General features: G+C 42.2%; 1 protein-coding gene across 1 annotated transcript in view; it reads right to left on the bottom strand.

Annotated features, from left to right (window-relative positions):
- The window catches only part of PAX5 (paired box 5), a 266,844-nt gene that overhangs the window by 229,810 nt on the left and 20,780 nt on the right, over nucleotides 1-16,254 (bottom strand). Inside the window, exons 4-5 of the mRNA XM_019555429.1 lie at nucleotides 10,629-10,693; nucleotides 3,962-4,090 (exon numbers count right to left, since the gene is read on the bottom strand). Of these exons, the coding sequence (XP_019410974.1) occupies nucleotides 3,962-4,090; nucleotides 10,629-10,693 (194 nt within the window). The remainder of the gene's footprint in view (nucleotides 1-3,961; nucleotides 4,091-10,628; nucleotides 10,694-16,254) is intronic.

The following is a 16,254-nucleotide window of genomic DNA, read 5'->3' as shown; positions in this document are numbered from 1 at the left end:
TGTTTCCTGCCATGGCAGGGGGTTGGACTTGATGATCTGCTCAGGTCCCTTCCGACCCTACTAACTATGAAACTATGAAACTATAAATGTTTGTTGTTGTCTATCATCTGTCTGTGGACAGGCACATTACCTATGAATATGTTCATTCTCTGAAACTACTCCATGAATATGCTGTGCCAATAGTTTTAAGCGTGTCTACTGCTCCCAAGTCATGCACTGCTAGGATTACCTAGCAGACATCTGGACTTAAGAACATAAGAACAAAAGAAGTACTATGCTGGATCCATTAAGTCCTGTACTGTGTCTCTGACAGCGGCAGGTAGGACACTCCTTTGCAAGTAGGGCTGGTTACATACTGCATGAGAACCTTCTAAGAGTTATGTAGGGTGCTACTCAATATTAGCACTCTTAGGCGTGCAAGCACTTACATGTGAGTCATAAGATAAACCCAGAGATTTCAGGTAGGAATCCATAGTGTCAAAAATATTCTAACCTGCTGTGGTCTTTCTGAGTTCTTTGCAACAAAAGAATTGCTCTTTTATTTTGCCATAGTCAAGAAACAAGTCAAAACTAAGAGCTGGCATTTTCTAAGGAGTGCCTTGGATCTAACACGGGGTGTCATGCATCTAAAAAGGTTAAGGACCACTGCACTAGGGTCACATGGAGAATCTCTCTTGACATCAGCATGGGCTGGATCACATGGATGGCATGTTTCTGGGAATTTGATCAGAATCCCACTAGAGTCTATGGGTAGCAACTGAACTGATTCCTGGACAGATATAATGAACAGGTCTTGCATTTTATTTCCATTTCCCTGACCAGTGCTTTATCCCCAGAGGGTGGCACCTGTGACAAGAGTCCACTGGACTCTTCCAATAGCTATTTGCAAACTCATGCAGCCCTGATGGAGACCACACCTTTGAGCCAGTGAGAAGAGATTTGGTTCTCCCCTGGCTTTCCCTGACAGCTGTCCTCTTGGATGTTATGGCAGAGCTGGGACCAGGAACCTATGGAGCTAAAACGACTGCCTGCTATAGCCTGAACCAAAGCCCCTGAAGCTGGGGACTATAACAATATACCAGTATGCCCTCTGTGGACTACGAAGTGGGGGAAGCATAACACATGTTCACCAGTGACTTGCCTATGGACTTGCTAATATTGTTCTCACCCATCCTTTCCTTCCAGCCTTCTTTGCTGCTGAAACCATCTTAAAGGGACTCAGTAAATTGCAGGCTTGATTCTGCAAAATTTGCTCAGGCCAAGTTCCCTTAGAAAGAAGTTAGCTTGCACCCAGGTAAGGACAACGGAACTACTTTCCTAGGCTCAACACCCAGGACCATTCAACTGTTCCCAAAATCAAATGTGCCTTTGCGCAGGGACGTGTGTATGCTTTGTGTACACTATGCAATGGGAATAAGCTATTTTTGTGCACAGCTGTTTCCACTTGCAGGTTCTTCTGTCAAAACCAAGGACTGTTGTCAGGAGGTGACTCACAGTGATTAAGGGAAAAGGGAAATAGGGGCAGTCTTTCCTGTGCTCCCTAGTACTTCCCCTCTCCCATGACTGAGCTGGGAAAGCAGTGGAAACAGCAGTAAGAGCAGAAGCCTGGCTCAGGGGTTTCTGAGGCTCCCAGCCAACTGCCAGTAGAGGGAGTAGTGGTGCCCCTCCTGAGATGCATTTTCTGCCTCCTCTTTAGGCAAATGTGTCACCCAGATTGCTCTCCACTCCAGCCAGGGGGAGAAAGGAGATGTTACAACCCTTGCCTTCTGCAAAGAAGTACTAGAGAAAAGAGGATCTCTTTGTTTGAAACATGATTTAAAAGCCTTCTGACCCACAAAGAGCTGCATGGTTGGACTGGAAAGAGTCCCAGCTCCCATTTGAATTTCTTGTTCCAAAATTCTTGAATTTCTTATTCAAGTCTAGTCATCTGTAGCCTGCAGAGCACTCAGGAATGTGGCCCTGATGAGTTCCACACACACCACCACTGTACGTACACACCTGCCACACACAGCATAAAGGAACACTGCACAAACACATACTGCACACTACATGCCCACATGCTGCACATACATGCTTTGTTCAGCATACATGAATGCTAGTCAAACACACTCTGTATGCAACATGCAAGCACATCTCCTATATGCATTGTCTAAAGAGCCAATGCCCATATTCATTTGCTTGCATGGTGATAAGCTTACTTAGCAACACAAATTCCTTTCTGAGACATTTCTTCTTTTTCCCTTCTTCTCTTCTTGAAGCTTTGTCCTGCCTCAAAGGACAGTATCATGCTGCACCACTCAACAACACCAAGAAATGTGTTGACAGCATCCAGCACTAGTGAACTCCTCCTCTTAATCTGACATCTTCTAACCACCATTTGCAAGTATCCCAAGGAAACTCTAAATGCAAACTCTAAAATCTAAAGCCCTTAATGCAAAACAATTAATTACTAGTAAAAAATAGATTCTCTTTAGGCCTGAAGAAGGGTGCTTGTGCCCAAAAGCTTACAAAGAACAATTTTTCCAACTATTTAGTTGGTTGGGTAGGGCTGTAGGTTGGTCTAATAAAAGATCTGCTCAAAGAGCCTTGTCTGCCTATGTCCTTAGACCAACGCAGCTACAACCAACAACCCTACTAGTAATACTGACATTTGTAAAGCCTTTCTTTAAGATGGGATATAAGCGAGACTGGGGTCTCACACTGCCTGCCAGCAATCCCGCCTCTTCATCCTTAAACAGAATGAAACTCATCAGAAGGCTATAAAATAAGTTAATTTGCTCCACATGCAACACTCAAGCTATGCACTAAACTCCAGGAAAATCTGAATGTGAATCAACAAGAATTAAACTGGTGAATGTGCAAACAAAACAGCAAGGTTGCTGTCCAGCAGTGTCTGCTACTTTAAACTCAAAAAGCTGATTGCACTTCTCTTTAGTAAGCCACACTCTAGTTATAGTGCAGTCTGTTTCTTATGTCAATCTCCAACACTCTGTCCTTTAACTGTAAGTGAAAGCAACTGGTCCCCTACTAAGGCACATCTGCTCCAAGTCCATATTGCAACAGGGAAAAAAAATGACACCTTCAGCTATATAAACCAATAAAGATTGTCTGATTTGGTTTGCCCCTGTTGCTATCAGGCAAGCAACCTACTGGGTTAAAGACTGGTGACATCTGCTAAAAAATGTCAAGAGTGAGGGGAACAGAAAGGTAATGAATCACACTGAATACCGAATGCAGTGCTAGAGAGAGAGCCCATGCCACTTCACCATCTAATCCACACTGAAGACAAGAGCCGTGGACAATTGTTACCAAGTCAATGTATCTAGTTATCAGTGATCTACAGACATAGAGATCTCTTGCCCTCAATATATACTGAGAGAGACATATGTCAAAAAATACATGAAGAATATGTGAAGCATGTGAAATTGAGCTCTCAAAAGTCAGGAAAAGACCGAGTTAACTATGGTCCCTTGCACATACAAATATGACACAGCCCATATTGAAATAATCACATGCTCTTCTCCCTTAAATAATATAGTATGATATGATACATTTCCCTATGACCTGAAAGACAAAAGTGTAGCAGCTTTGTTCTTCTCTGCATGCATTTTAACTGAGAAACAGTAGCTTCCTCTTGGGGAAGGGGTAGTTAATGGAATTTCCAAGGGAATATGTTAAGACAGAAAAAAAATCCACAATGTTGAAATATTTGATGAGCCATTTACCCAACTGCCTAATACACCTTATAAAACTGCAGGAGTGAACCCATTAGATGTGCAGCATCAGTAATTTGCTGAAGATAGACAGACTGCCCGTCATCCCAAGAGTTCCAAAATCATGTCATACCACACAACATCATAGAGGTAGTTAGCCATGTTAATCTAAAGTAAGGCAGAAAGCAAAAAAAAAAAATCCAACTCCACCACGTGCTACCCACCAAAGACAAAAGAGCCTCGTTTACCTTCATCACGTTTGCGTTTGTTGCTTTCAGCACTGGGGGATGTAATTCCCAGAATTCCACTAATGGAGTAGGAGGAGCCTGCTGAGTCAGTGTTCACTGAAGACACTTGGGTCACAGACCCTGTGGAGGCTGTAATTAAAAGCAAAGCAGTCGGTATGAGGACTAGCCAGAGTGTATGTGAGCCAGGCCCCCGCACTTGCTGTAGGACCACCCTATGATATGATAGGGAGTTTTGCATTTGGGTGCTCTGAGCCTTAATACAATCTGACTATGAAAGTCACCTCCTATATAGCAGGGCATGCACTCACAGATTGGGGGAGATTCTGTATTCCTTATGTATACAAAATCCCACTGCCTTCAGGAGAGGCTTCATGTGGGCAAGGAATGCAATTTGAGGACCCAAAGTAGTGTCTGGGTCAGGATTTGTTCTGTTCACTTTCCTGCTCTCAGCACCACTGGGGTCCTGTTTCCTGGTACCAACTTTTCATTGAAACCACCAGCTGGTAGAACCAATGGTTTGCAGAACACAAGTACTGAGCATTCAAAAACCATTAGTCAAACTAAAAATTGTCAGATGGGCTTAAAAATTCATTTAAAAAATATGGGCCTTTCCTGCTTGCCTCTTAATGCTGCAGCACTGATGATTTTGACCTTTTCTCTAAAAAGATGAAGGATAGAAATGTACTTTCATTTTTTTCAGGAGAAATTTGATTCTCACCTAATGGTTTAATTCCAGCATCTGGGGCTTTAAGTTGTAGTAGTTTATTCATGGCTTTTACTTAAATGATACAGTAGAAATATTATTATTGTTATTGTTATTGTTGTTAGTAATAGTAATAATAATTACATGATTCGTGGTTATTGGTAAAAAACATACAATAAAATTCCACATTCTTCAAATTTAAACAAAAGTAAAATTAAATATAGTATATGATACATAAAAATAAATAAAATGAAAAAATAGTAGAATAACAAGGAATTCAATATGATTTTGGCCCTTATTCTTTGAGCAAGTAACACAAATGTACCTAAAGGTTATAGGACAGGCTCTAAGTTGTTAGAGAGGAGCCAAATTCTTTTTTCTTCATTAGCCCAGCTCTTAAAATTTTCCATGAATGGAGAGATCCATTTCCCTCTTAGTTCTTTAAAGAATGAGTTAGGCCACTGTGCCAGTGCACCTTTGGGTGCTTGCCACCTTAAGGGCTGGAGGCAAGCAGCCAGCAGATGCTTGATTCAGGCAGCCATTTTAGGACCCAGCACACACAGGCTGGGGCAGCAGTCTGCTGCTAGCAGCCGAGGGAGTAACATCAGCCAGCTGAACCATTGCTCCTGGAACAACTTGGAGGTAAAGGCAGGAGGTATGGGGATGGCAGGAAGCTCCTGGTCCTGGGCATGATATGAAACTGCACCCTGCCAGGTAAGGGGAGTCTGGCAGGACTGTCTGTGGCAGGACAGCTGCCAAGAAATACCAGACCAGCTACCCCTCCTTCCCTCCCAGTGAAAGGCAGGTAGGGGCACCTTAACCCTGACCCCCAACATTTGGTGGGTAATTGTGAGAGCAAAGTGGGGCCAGGCATGCCTATAGAGAGGCAGCTGAGCCCAGCAGAGGTATGATACCCCAGAGGCCCCAAGGCAGGTAGTATTAGTATGGAGGCCCACACAGAGAGACACTCAAAGGACTGTGCATGTGTGGGGTGCAGAGTAGGGGTGCTGAGGGCAGTCTAAAGGGCTGCACCAGGGGTGTACTGAGTAGGGCTGTGAGGGGCAATTTGAAAGGCAGTACATGGGCCAGACCCAGGAGTGAGATGAGGATCAATTTGCCCAGTGTGGGGCTAGGGGTAGAGTCAGCCCAGTGTTTGGCACAAGAAAAGGCCACATAGAGTAGAGGAGCTCGAGCAAACTGGAGGTGCTGCATGTGGCGAGCCAGAGTGAGAGTAGCAGAGCTGATGGCTGAGTGGGAATGCTCAACAGAGCAGGACAGTAAAGAGTGGCCCAATGAAGGGTGGAGTGCAAGAGGCCCCTGTGAGAGGGGGGAGGAGTAAGTTTGAGTGTGAAAGAGGCCCAGCAGTGTACTGAGTCTGTCCCGGCCTGAAGCCGGGGAGCAACAATAATCTGGATGTCATCTGAAAGGCATGGGCCACGATGTAGGGAAGGTATGGAGCTGTGAATAGCACCCCCTGACACTGGGGTAGTGAATGGGCAGCCACCCACTTAATATATTATGCTAACATGGCAGCCAAGACAGGGCAGACTGCCCTAGGCAGGTGGGCAGGCTATCACGAGATCTAGCCCCAGGAAGGCCCCCTATCACAACCACAAATAGTGATTTAGATCATCTATCTTATTCTTCCCAAAAGAGCATATCCTACCCGAATATGCGGTCTGACACTACCTCCCCATGATAACTGCAGATCTCATTAGAGTGAATCACAGTCTCATAATGGCCTCTCATTGTTTGTGGTTTTGTATTTCAGATGAATAGTTTCCTAGACAGTGATTCTCAACCTGAGTGCTGTAGCACCTTGGGGTGCATTGAGATCCTTTGAAAAGTGTCCCAAGGTGTGAAAAGATAAGCAAGGTGTGAGGAAATAAATAGATAACTGCAGGCTCGGGTTTGTCTCTGCCTGGCCAATCTCCCATCCCCACTTTCCGGCCTCTCTGCAAGAAGCTAAGCACTGTAATATATAAATTAGTTTTTACCAAATTGGGTGTCACTCAATTCACAAAAGTTATAGAGAGGTGCTTCGAGTCTAATGATGGGTATTTTGAGTCTAGGGTGGGGTACCTAACATCCAAATAGGTTCAGAACCACTTTTCTAGAATAAAGGAGTACTTTATTAATTTCAAAAAGGTGAAGTTTAAGAAACTATCATTGCCTGTATATCTGTCTACATGGTGGCATCTTTAATTCTTAAATTTTATATCCTGTTTTAAATATGGGAGAATATTGGGTTAGGCCATTTGTCTGGAGGAGAGAATAAATATTATTTAACCACCTAAATAAGGGTTTATTTAGAAGAGAAGAGGCTTCTAAAATGCATTTCTTAGGGTGTCCAACATGTATACAAGCACTATGTTTTATTCAGTAATTTATTCAGTAATCATCTGGGGCTTTAAGAAAACGTTTTAAAACAAAACAAAACAGGTAAAGAGACCAAGTGAGATGAGAGTCATGAGAAAATCATGAGAACTGGTGACAGTGGTCAGGCTGACCCCATTGTCCACCATGGCAACCAATACGGTCTCATTGCTTCCTCATACTCTTCCTTCAATTGTCTTTGCCTAACACTTAGATTATCAGCACTTCGGAGCAGGAACTATTTTTTGTTCAGTTTTTGTACAGTGCCTAGCTGGTCCAGGACTAGGGCTCCTGGGCACGACAATAATAATAAAAACAGAAGCCGCACTGAGTTCATCCTGACTGCACACTGCTGCTTTGGAAGCCTGGTTATGACATCATTCAAACAGTTTTTACGTGCAGCTCACAAGGGTGCACACTATGCTTTGTCCAGAGTTTATCTTTTTAAAGTATGCTCATTCTGGGTGATATTAAATATAACACCATGTTGGAAGCCATTACCAGTAATTTAAAAATTAATGCAATATGGAGTTAACCTTAAGTCACAGCCCAAAGCTGCTTTGGAATGGCAGTGTTGGCAACCCGACCATCCTAGTATCTTTGGTATTAAACATCCTGATCCTTCAATGCCTACAGCAAAGGAAGAAGTGTCATTCCCCAACATGATACAGAATGTTAAATATGATGAAAGTACAAGTCTACCTTCCTACCACAGAAAGCTTTTGAGGATGATTACTCAAGACTCGTATGATCAGGGGACAACAGGGCAGGCCCCACGAGGAGAGGCTACGGGACCTGAACCTGTTCAGCCTCCAAAAGAGAAGGCTGAGGGGGGATCTTGTGGCCTGTTATAAACTAGTCAGGGGGGATCAGCAGGCACTGGGGGAGTCACTGTTCCCCCGAGCACTGCCAGGAGTGACCAGGAATAACGGTCACAAGCTGGCAGAGGGTAGGTTTAGGTTAGATATCAGGAGGCGCTACTTCACGGTCAGGGTGGCTAGGGTCTGGAACCAACTTCCAAGAGAAGTGGTGCAGGCTCCTACCCTGGGGGTGTTTAAAAGGAGGTTAGATGCACATCTTGCTGGGGTCGTTTGACCCCAGTATTCTTTCCTGCCATGGCAGGGGGTCGGACTAGATGATCTGCTCAGGTCCCTTCCGACCCTAGAAACTATGAAACTATGAAAGACAAAACTATACTGTCTAGGTGTTTAATTATCAGTTTTCAGCTTTAAGAGGTGAATTGGGTTTGCCCTGAATATGATCTAATGTTTAGCTCTTACATAAGGCACTTCACATCATCAAGTCTAAATAAATTAGCTCATAAAACAACTCCTATGAAGCAGAAAAATAAATATTAGTATACCTCCTCAGGAAACTGAGACATCAGAGTTAAGTGACTTGACCAAGGATACAGAGGGAGTTAGTGACAGAGCCAGGAATTCTGCTTCATGTTCCAATACAAACTCCATCTGTAATCTTGGGTTCATCACTTAATCTGTCTGCCACAGCCTTTTCAGCCATATTTACATACAGCACAGGAATGTGAAGAGAAATAGTCAATGTACTATCTGGATTTTGTAGGCAGAAACAAGTTGCACCCAAGCTGTAGGTCTCCAGTGACTGAAAGACCACTTAGAGGTAGGGTAACAAGGAGACCTGCTACACGCCACAAGCCAGAAGGGGAAGAAGCAAACAGCATAGCCCAGGTAGAGCTGGCACACCCAGAAGCTGTATGGGATGTGAATGAAAGCAGTTTTCCTTGGTTAGAACTGAAACTGCAAGACAACTGCAACACTGGTGCTATCTTGGAGGGGAGGGAAGTATTATTTAGTTATGTAAGTTTAGAGCTGCCAGCCAGGATTGTCATTGTTATTGTTACTGTGCCCATGTGCACTCTAAGGTTCTCTACAAGTGACTACCAGTCACTCCATGGTCAGGGATGATCTGAGCAGACACATATCCTCTGCAACATCAGGCCAAGAGCCCAGAGTAATGTGGCAGTGGATGGGGAAAGGGATGGGCTAACACATTGCCATTCCATAGCAACTAACGCTTGCATCATTATGGCAAGGAGAGTCCAGCATCAGCAGCCCACTTATATGCTACAGCAGTAGCATCAAGATGAGCCATTTGGATTCAGTCATGGGCAGATCAAATTGCAGTTAGGATTTCCCCATGCATAAATAAATACTAAGTCCTCTGAAGGCAGTGGGAGTTGCACCATTGATTTTAATGGCAGAAGAATCTGTCCTTAAACTATCATTCAGACTACTTGCTGAGGATCTCATAGGCATTTCTAGGTAAAAAGGTTCAAGACATTCAGACAGAGGATAATTGGTTTTGGCTTGGTTCATACAGCTGTAAGAATCAGACTGGGCATTTGCTATCTCAAAGCAGTTCCCAAGGATTCAGTTCAGTTTCCCAACCTCCTCAAATGAATATGTATTATCCCCATTTCACAGAGAACGTCACTAACGCATGAACTAATTAATGGCCCAATTCTGTCATCTTCACTCACGCTAAGTAGTACCTTACCTCCCAGTGAATATTTGTGGAAGAAGGGGCCATAAATAGGGGTGTTTCAATAACGACCTAGTAAAATTCCCAAACTCTTCTGGAAAAAGCTAGGGAGAGAATTCACACCTCCTGGACACTGCTCTCATGCCCTCACAACCCAACCATCTTCCCTGGCTTTCAATCGAGGAAACTGCCAAGGAACACCTGTCTACCAAGAAATCCAATACAAATTTCACCTCCTGAAATGAATGGACAGGAGAACCAAACTTCTGGTTCAAGTGGAGAAAACAATGTCCAGCTCTGCCTTCCATAAACTGTGCTTGCAAAAAAAATATTTTGTTTGAGGAATGTTCCACCTCACCATTTGGATAAAATGTGTATAAAGAAAGCACAAGCAGCATACAAGCAGCTGTCTAGGACAGCATTTAGAGAGATATCACACATTCACTGTGTGAACTGAAACCATAGGCTTCATAGACAAAATTAATATGTATGCTGATCGGGTGACTCTCTCCAGATGTGTGTTCTATCAAAACCCAAGCAGGGCAAATAACTCTTAGCTGAATACTGATGGCCTGCATCTGAATTGGGGAGCAGCAGGGAAGAATAAGCAGAGAAAGTTTGGAAAGTTTTGCTACCTCTTCACTCAAGACTGCAGGTCCACAAAGGATTATGGAAGGGATGGTTGATAAAAGAAAAAACACATTCAAAACTACTTACTGACTAATGATGCAGAAAATGTTATGAATAAGTATCCCTTTCTTGATTTATTACTTTAATTATCTGACATTCTATAGACCCCCATTAGTGGGGGTTTTTGGTTTAGATTTCAATTTTCTGTCTCATGGTGAAAGCTATTTATCATAATAATCAGTAAAATTCAAAACCTTTTAGCAGTATTTATAAAATTCATTTACCATGTTCAGCCCTTGGAGAATGACAAAGAAGGCGCATTAGTACGTGTGCTGAAGTGTTTTATGCAGAATTATCTGTCCATAAGAATGATTAAAAGTTCTTTAGAATATTCGTATGCTATTATGTTATTTTCAGTATAGAAAAAGTTTTCCTTACCTATGCTGTGACTAGAGGCTGGTACTTGCTGGTTAGGCGGCTGCTGTACCTTGGTCCGTATGATCCTGCATGCAGTTATAAAGAAACAAATGGCTACTTACTGCTAAGCATGCACACTATAGAAACTGCAGGTAAATAACAGCATTGCGTGTGGACAGGGCATCAGACATGATTCTGTCAATTCGAGATACTTTGCTCAGAAATAAAACATCATTTCCTTGGATTATTACATCAAACCAGAGAAAAAAAAGGGCAGGTGGGCAGGTAAACTTGTGGGTAAATTTTCAGAAGTGCTAAAAGCCCAGATTTGCTAAGGCCTTTAGATGCCTAATTCCCATTGATTCCATGTGAAATCAGTGGAAGTCAGGCAGGTAAGCACTTTTGACAATCCCGCTAACTGTCTACCTGCCACTTTAGCAGCTAAATGCCTTAAAAATTCTGGCCCTGGATCACTTTATAATATTGAGCTTTTCTAAATCATTTGGGCCCACATAGATATTTAGGCATCTCTTATTCAGATAACCTAACTCCCGTTAAAACAGGACTTTATGCACCTAAATAGCTTTGAGGATCTGGACCTCAGGCACTTTTGAAAACTGTACACCAAATGACATGTGGCATTCGACACAAAAATCCTTGGACCAATGCAAATCGTCAACATGCAGTGATGACATTGGCATAAGTGGGGACTACAGACCAGCTTCTGCTCTCTTTTTCCTGAGTGAACAGCAGGAGTAATTCCCTATGTTAACAGAGTTACTCTCAGATTGCACTAAAGCAGAATCTTTTCCGGCCCTGCATGTGATATAGAAAGATGAAGAATTGTAAAAGAAAGTGTGAGTGCTGTCTTACTGGAGGGGATTATCAAGAAAGGCAATGGGAAAGTTGTGTCAAAAACTCCAGTGACAATGTATTGTTAATGGGAGAATACATGGTTTGAAACTTCCCCCAGTGGTGTAAATGCATAGTTTGCCATTATCGTCAATGGAAAGAAGAGTGAGCCCTTAATACTGACTGTTGAGTGGTCTTTACTAAAACAGTATATAGTTCACTGACATGCTTCTCATAGTATGTGAGTATGGTTTATGTCCAGTTCTGACAGAATGCTGGGGTAGTGATTTCCCCTGTGGCTATTTAACAAGCTAGATTTCCAGTGCCTTCCTATACCCCCCACCTTTTTTTTTTTTTGCACATTGAGATGTTCACAAAAAAATGCCAAAACTTTATTCCTGAAAAAACTGTGTAAAGTTATAGTGTGGTTCTGCATTTGTTTGAGGAAAAAGAAGCCTAACAATTATTCCCAGGCAACTGTTTATCTTTCAGTCAACCCCACTTTTATGTCAAATCAACTCTCTGCTAATTTTTTTTCTGTTCCTGCTAGAGTCTTTCTATTACTTACCAAAATTCAGCAGTAAACACAAAAAGGGCCCTTGTTCTTTTATACTGCTTTTCACCTACAGGTCCCCAAGCATTTCACCAAGGCAGTCAGCATCATCAACTACCTTATGGGGTGGGGAAGCACTTTGCCCAAGGTCACTCTCACCAGCCAGTGGCAAAACCAAGGCTAGAATCCACATCTCCGGAGCCCCCACCTGCAGGTTATCCACATAACCATGCTGCTTCCACGCATTTGCCTGCTAGGTGAAAACAGATGGTGTCACCAACTAATTCCTGAGATAGAGCCTGACTTTCTGTCTGTCTCTCCCATCTTGCTCTTGGACTTGGGCTTCTGAACAAAGCTGTGGCTCTGGGTCTTAGAACTAAGAGGCAGGAACTACTGAGTGGTAGCCCAGTTCTACACCAAGAGCTTTGTCACTGATGTGTGTGCCAAGTATGTTTAAGTCCCTGAAATAGGACCCAGACATATAGGACTGAAGCTGGGAAAAACTTTATTTGAGGTGCTCCAGTTGTCAAAATGAGCATTCTAGAGCTTCCTGTACGTAAATATCTTCATTTCAGGAGGAACAGGGCACCCAAGCACTTGAAACAGCAGGGATGTTTGCCGCCTATTTGAATGGAGCTAATAATCATGATTAATTAAGCTGTAATCATATGGACTTGATTCTATTTAGAAGGAGTATGGTATAATTAATATTCATTAATATCATTAATTAATAGTAATGCTGTATTAATATTCAAGGAGACTGTGCTCAAATCTGCCACCCAAAGGCTGCTACCTGTATGGGATGGACTCTCAGTCAGCTCTCCTCAGGGTAGTAGCTGCCACAAAAGCTGGACTGGGCTTGCTCCTCTGTCCCCAGCCTCCTCTGCATGAGGCAGGCAGATGTGGTGTGTCACAACTCTCCTCCACTTGCCCCAAAGACCATCTGGGTAGTCACTGTAGTGTACTGGGTTGTCCAGAGTTACTTCACACCATGCCAGACCCTATGGGGCAGCTTCTGTCAGGGTCCAGTGCCAGCAGTGAATGGGAAACATTTTTAAAGCATCCATAAACTTAACTCCCTCATTAAAAAGTGATTTCAATGTTTGGGAGCCCAAGCATCATTGCCCCCAGTCAGTGGGATTCCAGCTCCTAAAGGCCACATTTGTAAAGTATTTAGTTGCCCACAGATGTAGAAAGGCAGCTAGTTGCTTTTCCAAGGCACCCAGGACCCTTACCACTGGGAAAATCAATAGGCATTAAATATTTAAATACCCCTGAGGAGTTGGACTTAGGTTTCTTTGATATTCTCAAGAGGCACCTTTCTTTGTCTTTAGGTGCCTAAATAACTTAAAAATCTAACGTTGGTGCCAAAGTCACTTGTAAAAATGAGACTAGGCTTTTAAGTCACTTAGACACTTTTGAAATTGTTATATATAGTATAACCTACACATAGTGTGCACATGCATCTGGGTCATATTACATAGGATGGGGAACTGTGTGCTGGGTATTTGTATACTGTGGTACAGCACAGAGATTCCTGAGAATCGTTAAATCAGCAAGGAAGTCACCCCAAACAGGAGTCTAGCTCAGGTACTGGGCACTGTACTGAACACTCATACCCTACTCTGCTCCTGTGTTATAGTCCTTTATCCACTTGGTGAGTTTAATCATTTGCTTTTATAATTTGGCTTTCTAGCAAAATGGGAATCAACCCTTACCAAGGGTTATAGGGGAAAATACAGTCTCAAGAATAATACTTAAAGGTAAAAAAGATGGTGAAACTGGAAATATAGAAAAATTCTTTGTATATGTACCATCCCCTCCTTTCCTGTACCAGACCTCAGGTTGGTAACTTCTGTAAAACATGTCACATGCAATGGAATTCCAGATCTCCAACCTAAAAAGTCCTTTCTTGGGGCACTCAAACCTTCCTCTGACTGAACAGTCTGCTTGTAAAGGGCCTGACTCAGAATCATCCTCAATTCCTCCAGACATACCAGTGACTTCTGAAGGACAACTTCTTATGAGCAAGAATTCAGGATTAGACACTATTGCCCCAATACAGCAGAGTATTTAAGCACTTGATTAACTTTTATTTTATTAAAAAAGTCCAACTGAGTGGATTTCTGAGTAATGATGACCTGCAGGACTAGGGCCAAAAGTACATGGAATAAAATCTAAGTTTGTCCCTATATGGGGGTCTTACATGTGGGCATGAGTCCTGACATGCAAAATGTGGTCATAAGGTGACAGATCTGATTCTTCATATAAAGCAAACTGATTCAAACAGATTACATACATTTCGAAGTAACAAATAACAGAAGAATCTTTTCTAGAGCTGCAAATCAGGAAAAGAATGAGATTTCTAGTAAGAAAAGATGTTACTTTACAATTTTCAGATTTTTTTTAATGGACTGGCTATTTTTCGACAATATTATTATCCAGAGAAATAGTCAGGGATTGAAGAGAGAGCAACAGAAGAGGAACATATAAACTAGACTAAAACATGTGCAGGACATAGTAGGTCCATCTACACGTGCCGCTGACTGCGCAGTTGGTAGTGTGCAGTCCTGGAGGTGCATGTGTTGTTTTTGACCCTACTGCGCAGTAGTAGTGGCCACTGATGCTACATCACTGTATCGACAAGATACATTGTCGTAGCTTGTTGCTACAGGGATGTAGCATCTCACTAATGCACCCAGTTAGATTTAAACTCTTTATAGCAGGGACTGTCTGTCAGACATTTGCTATAGCTTGGCAAAGTGAGGCCCTCAGCATAATAATAAAAGCAATAATAGTAGTGCTAATAATAAAGGTAATATCAGTAGTGCTACCTATTGAAGATAATGGCAAAACTTACATTGATATCACTGGGAATGGAGTTTGACCCTTAGTTTTTCAAGAACAATAAATATTAAGTTTTTCTTTCAACTCCTAGGGCCAGATTCTATTCCACCTATTAAGATACATAAATGGACTAAGTCTGATTCTATTTTACCCTGCCTGAGTCCCTAAAAAACAGTTAATACAAAAGGTCCTCCTCTTTCTCACTGTTTCTGTGACTCAGTCGCAAGGGTAAGATGACAATGAGTCCATTTACATGTGTGTTAAGGTGCTTTTTCTAATGCGCATTAAATTTAGTACCTCCAAAGTGAGGCACTAAAGAAATGTAGATCAGGCTGCCTTAATGTGCAGTAATGAATGCGCATGATTTTTAAGTGACACTTAATGCACAGTAGCCTATTTTACTGCATGCTAGCCTAATTGCAGTTTTTTACATGACACTTTAATGCACAGCAAAATAGGCTACTGCTCATTAAAGCACATGTGTAGACGTGCCCAGTGTGTCACAAAAGTAGGTGCATTAATGGATTTTCAAGACTTGAACTGGGTGGAATCAAATCAAACTTAGGCACTAAGTCCATTTAGATGCCCAATGGGTACAACAGAATCTGACCCCTGTTTCCACTGAGCTTCTCAAACAAATCTCTTCTAGTTTTTTTGCCAAAGACTGTAAATCTGTAAATGCTATTGAATAATGCTGGAATTTTGTTCCAGTTAGGAAACTGTGGAGAGTGTTAAACATTCTGAATGGCCTGCACTGTCTTTGCATTTATCCAGGTGATGCTGTAACATAACATTGAGTTAGGCAAAGTAAGGCTACCAGGTATTTCTAAAAACCATGTAAAGTATTACTGATATTAAAATAGCAATTCCAGTAGCACATGCTGGTGGGGATCACAAAGCACACAGAAAGTAATACTTCACCTATTCACTACATGACCTTCTGTGCAGTTCAGTAAGCTATGTTCAGAGGATTTGGATGAAATTGCAGGAAAAACATCTTGAATTTTAAAACCATACAAAGAAAGGGCTTGTGGCACCACACAGCCTTTGTAGCCGTTTTTTAATGTAAAAGGATTTTACTGTGATACCTCATACTCTAGTCTCTGAAAAGGTCTCTGTACAGAATACTGCTGACAGAAAATGGAGGGATGTTCTGCACCAAGTAGCATACAAGAGAATGTCTAATGGCTTTGCATCAATTATGTTAAATACTTGTTACTGGTTTTTGAGACTTGGAGACATAAAATAACATTTCATTAGGTGTTTACCAAAGCTGTTGTGACATGTTTTTATCTCTGGTATGAACTTGTATCTCATCCATCAAGGGACTGAATGTTGGTTCTTTAAATAACTTGGCTAAGATGGAATTCAGAGGTGAACTAAAAAAATAACATA

This window comes from Crocodylus porosus, unplaced genomic scaffold, assembly GCF_001723895.1.
Source record: "Crocodylus porosus isolate Cpor-Errol unplaced genomic scaffold, CroPor_comp1, whole genome shotgun sequence".
Classification (NCBI taxonomy): domain Eukaryota; kingdom Metazoa; phylum Chordata; order Crocodylia; family Crocodylidae; genus Crocodylus; species Crocodylus porosus.
This window is presented reverse-complemented; position numbering and strand designations above follow the sequence as displayed.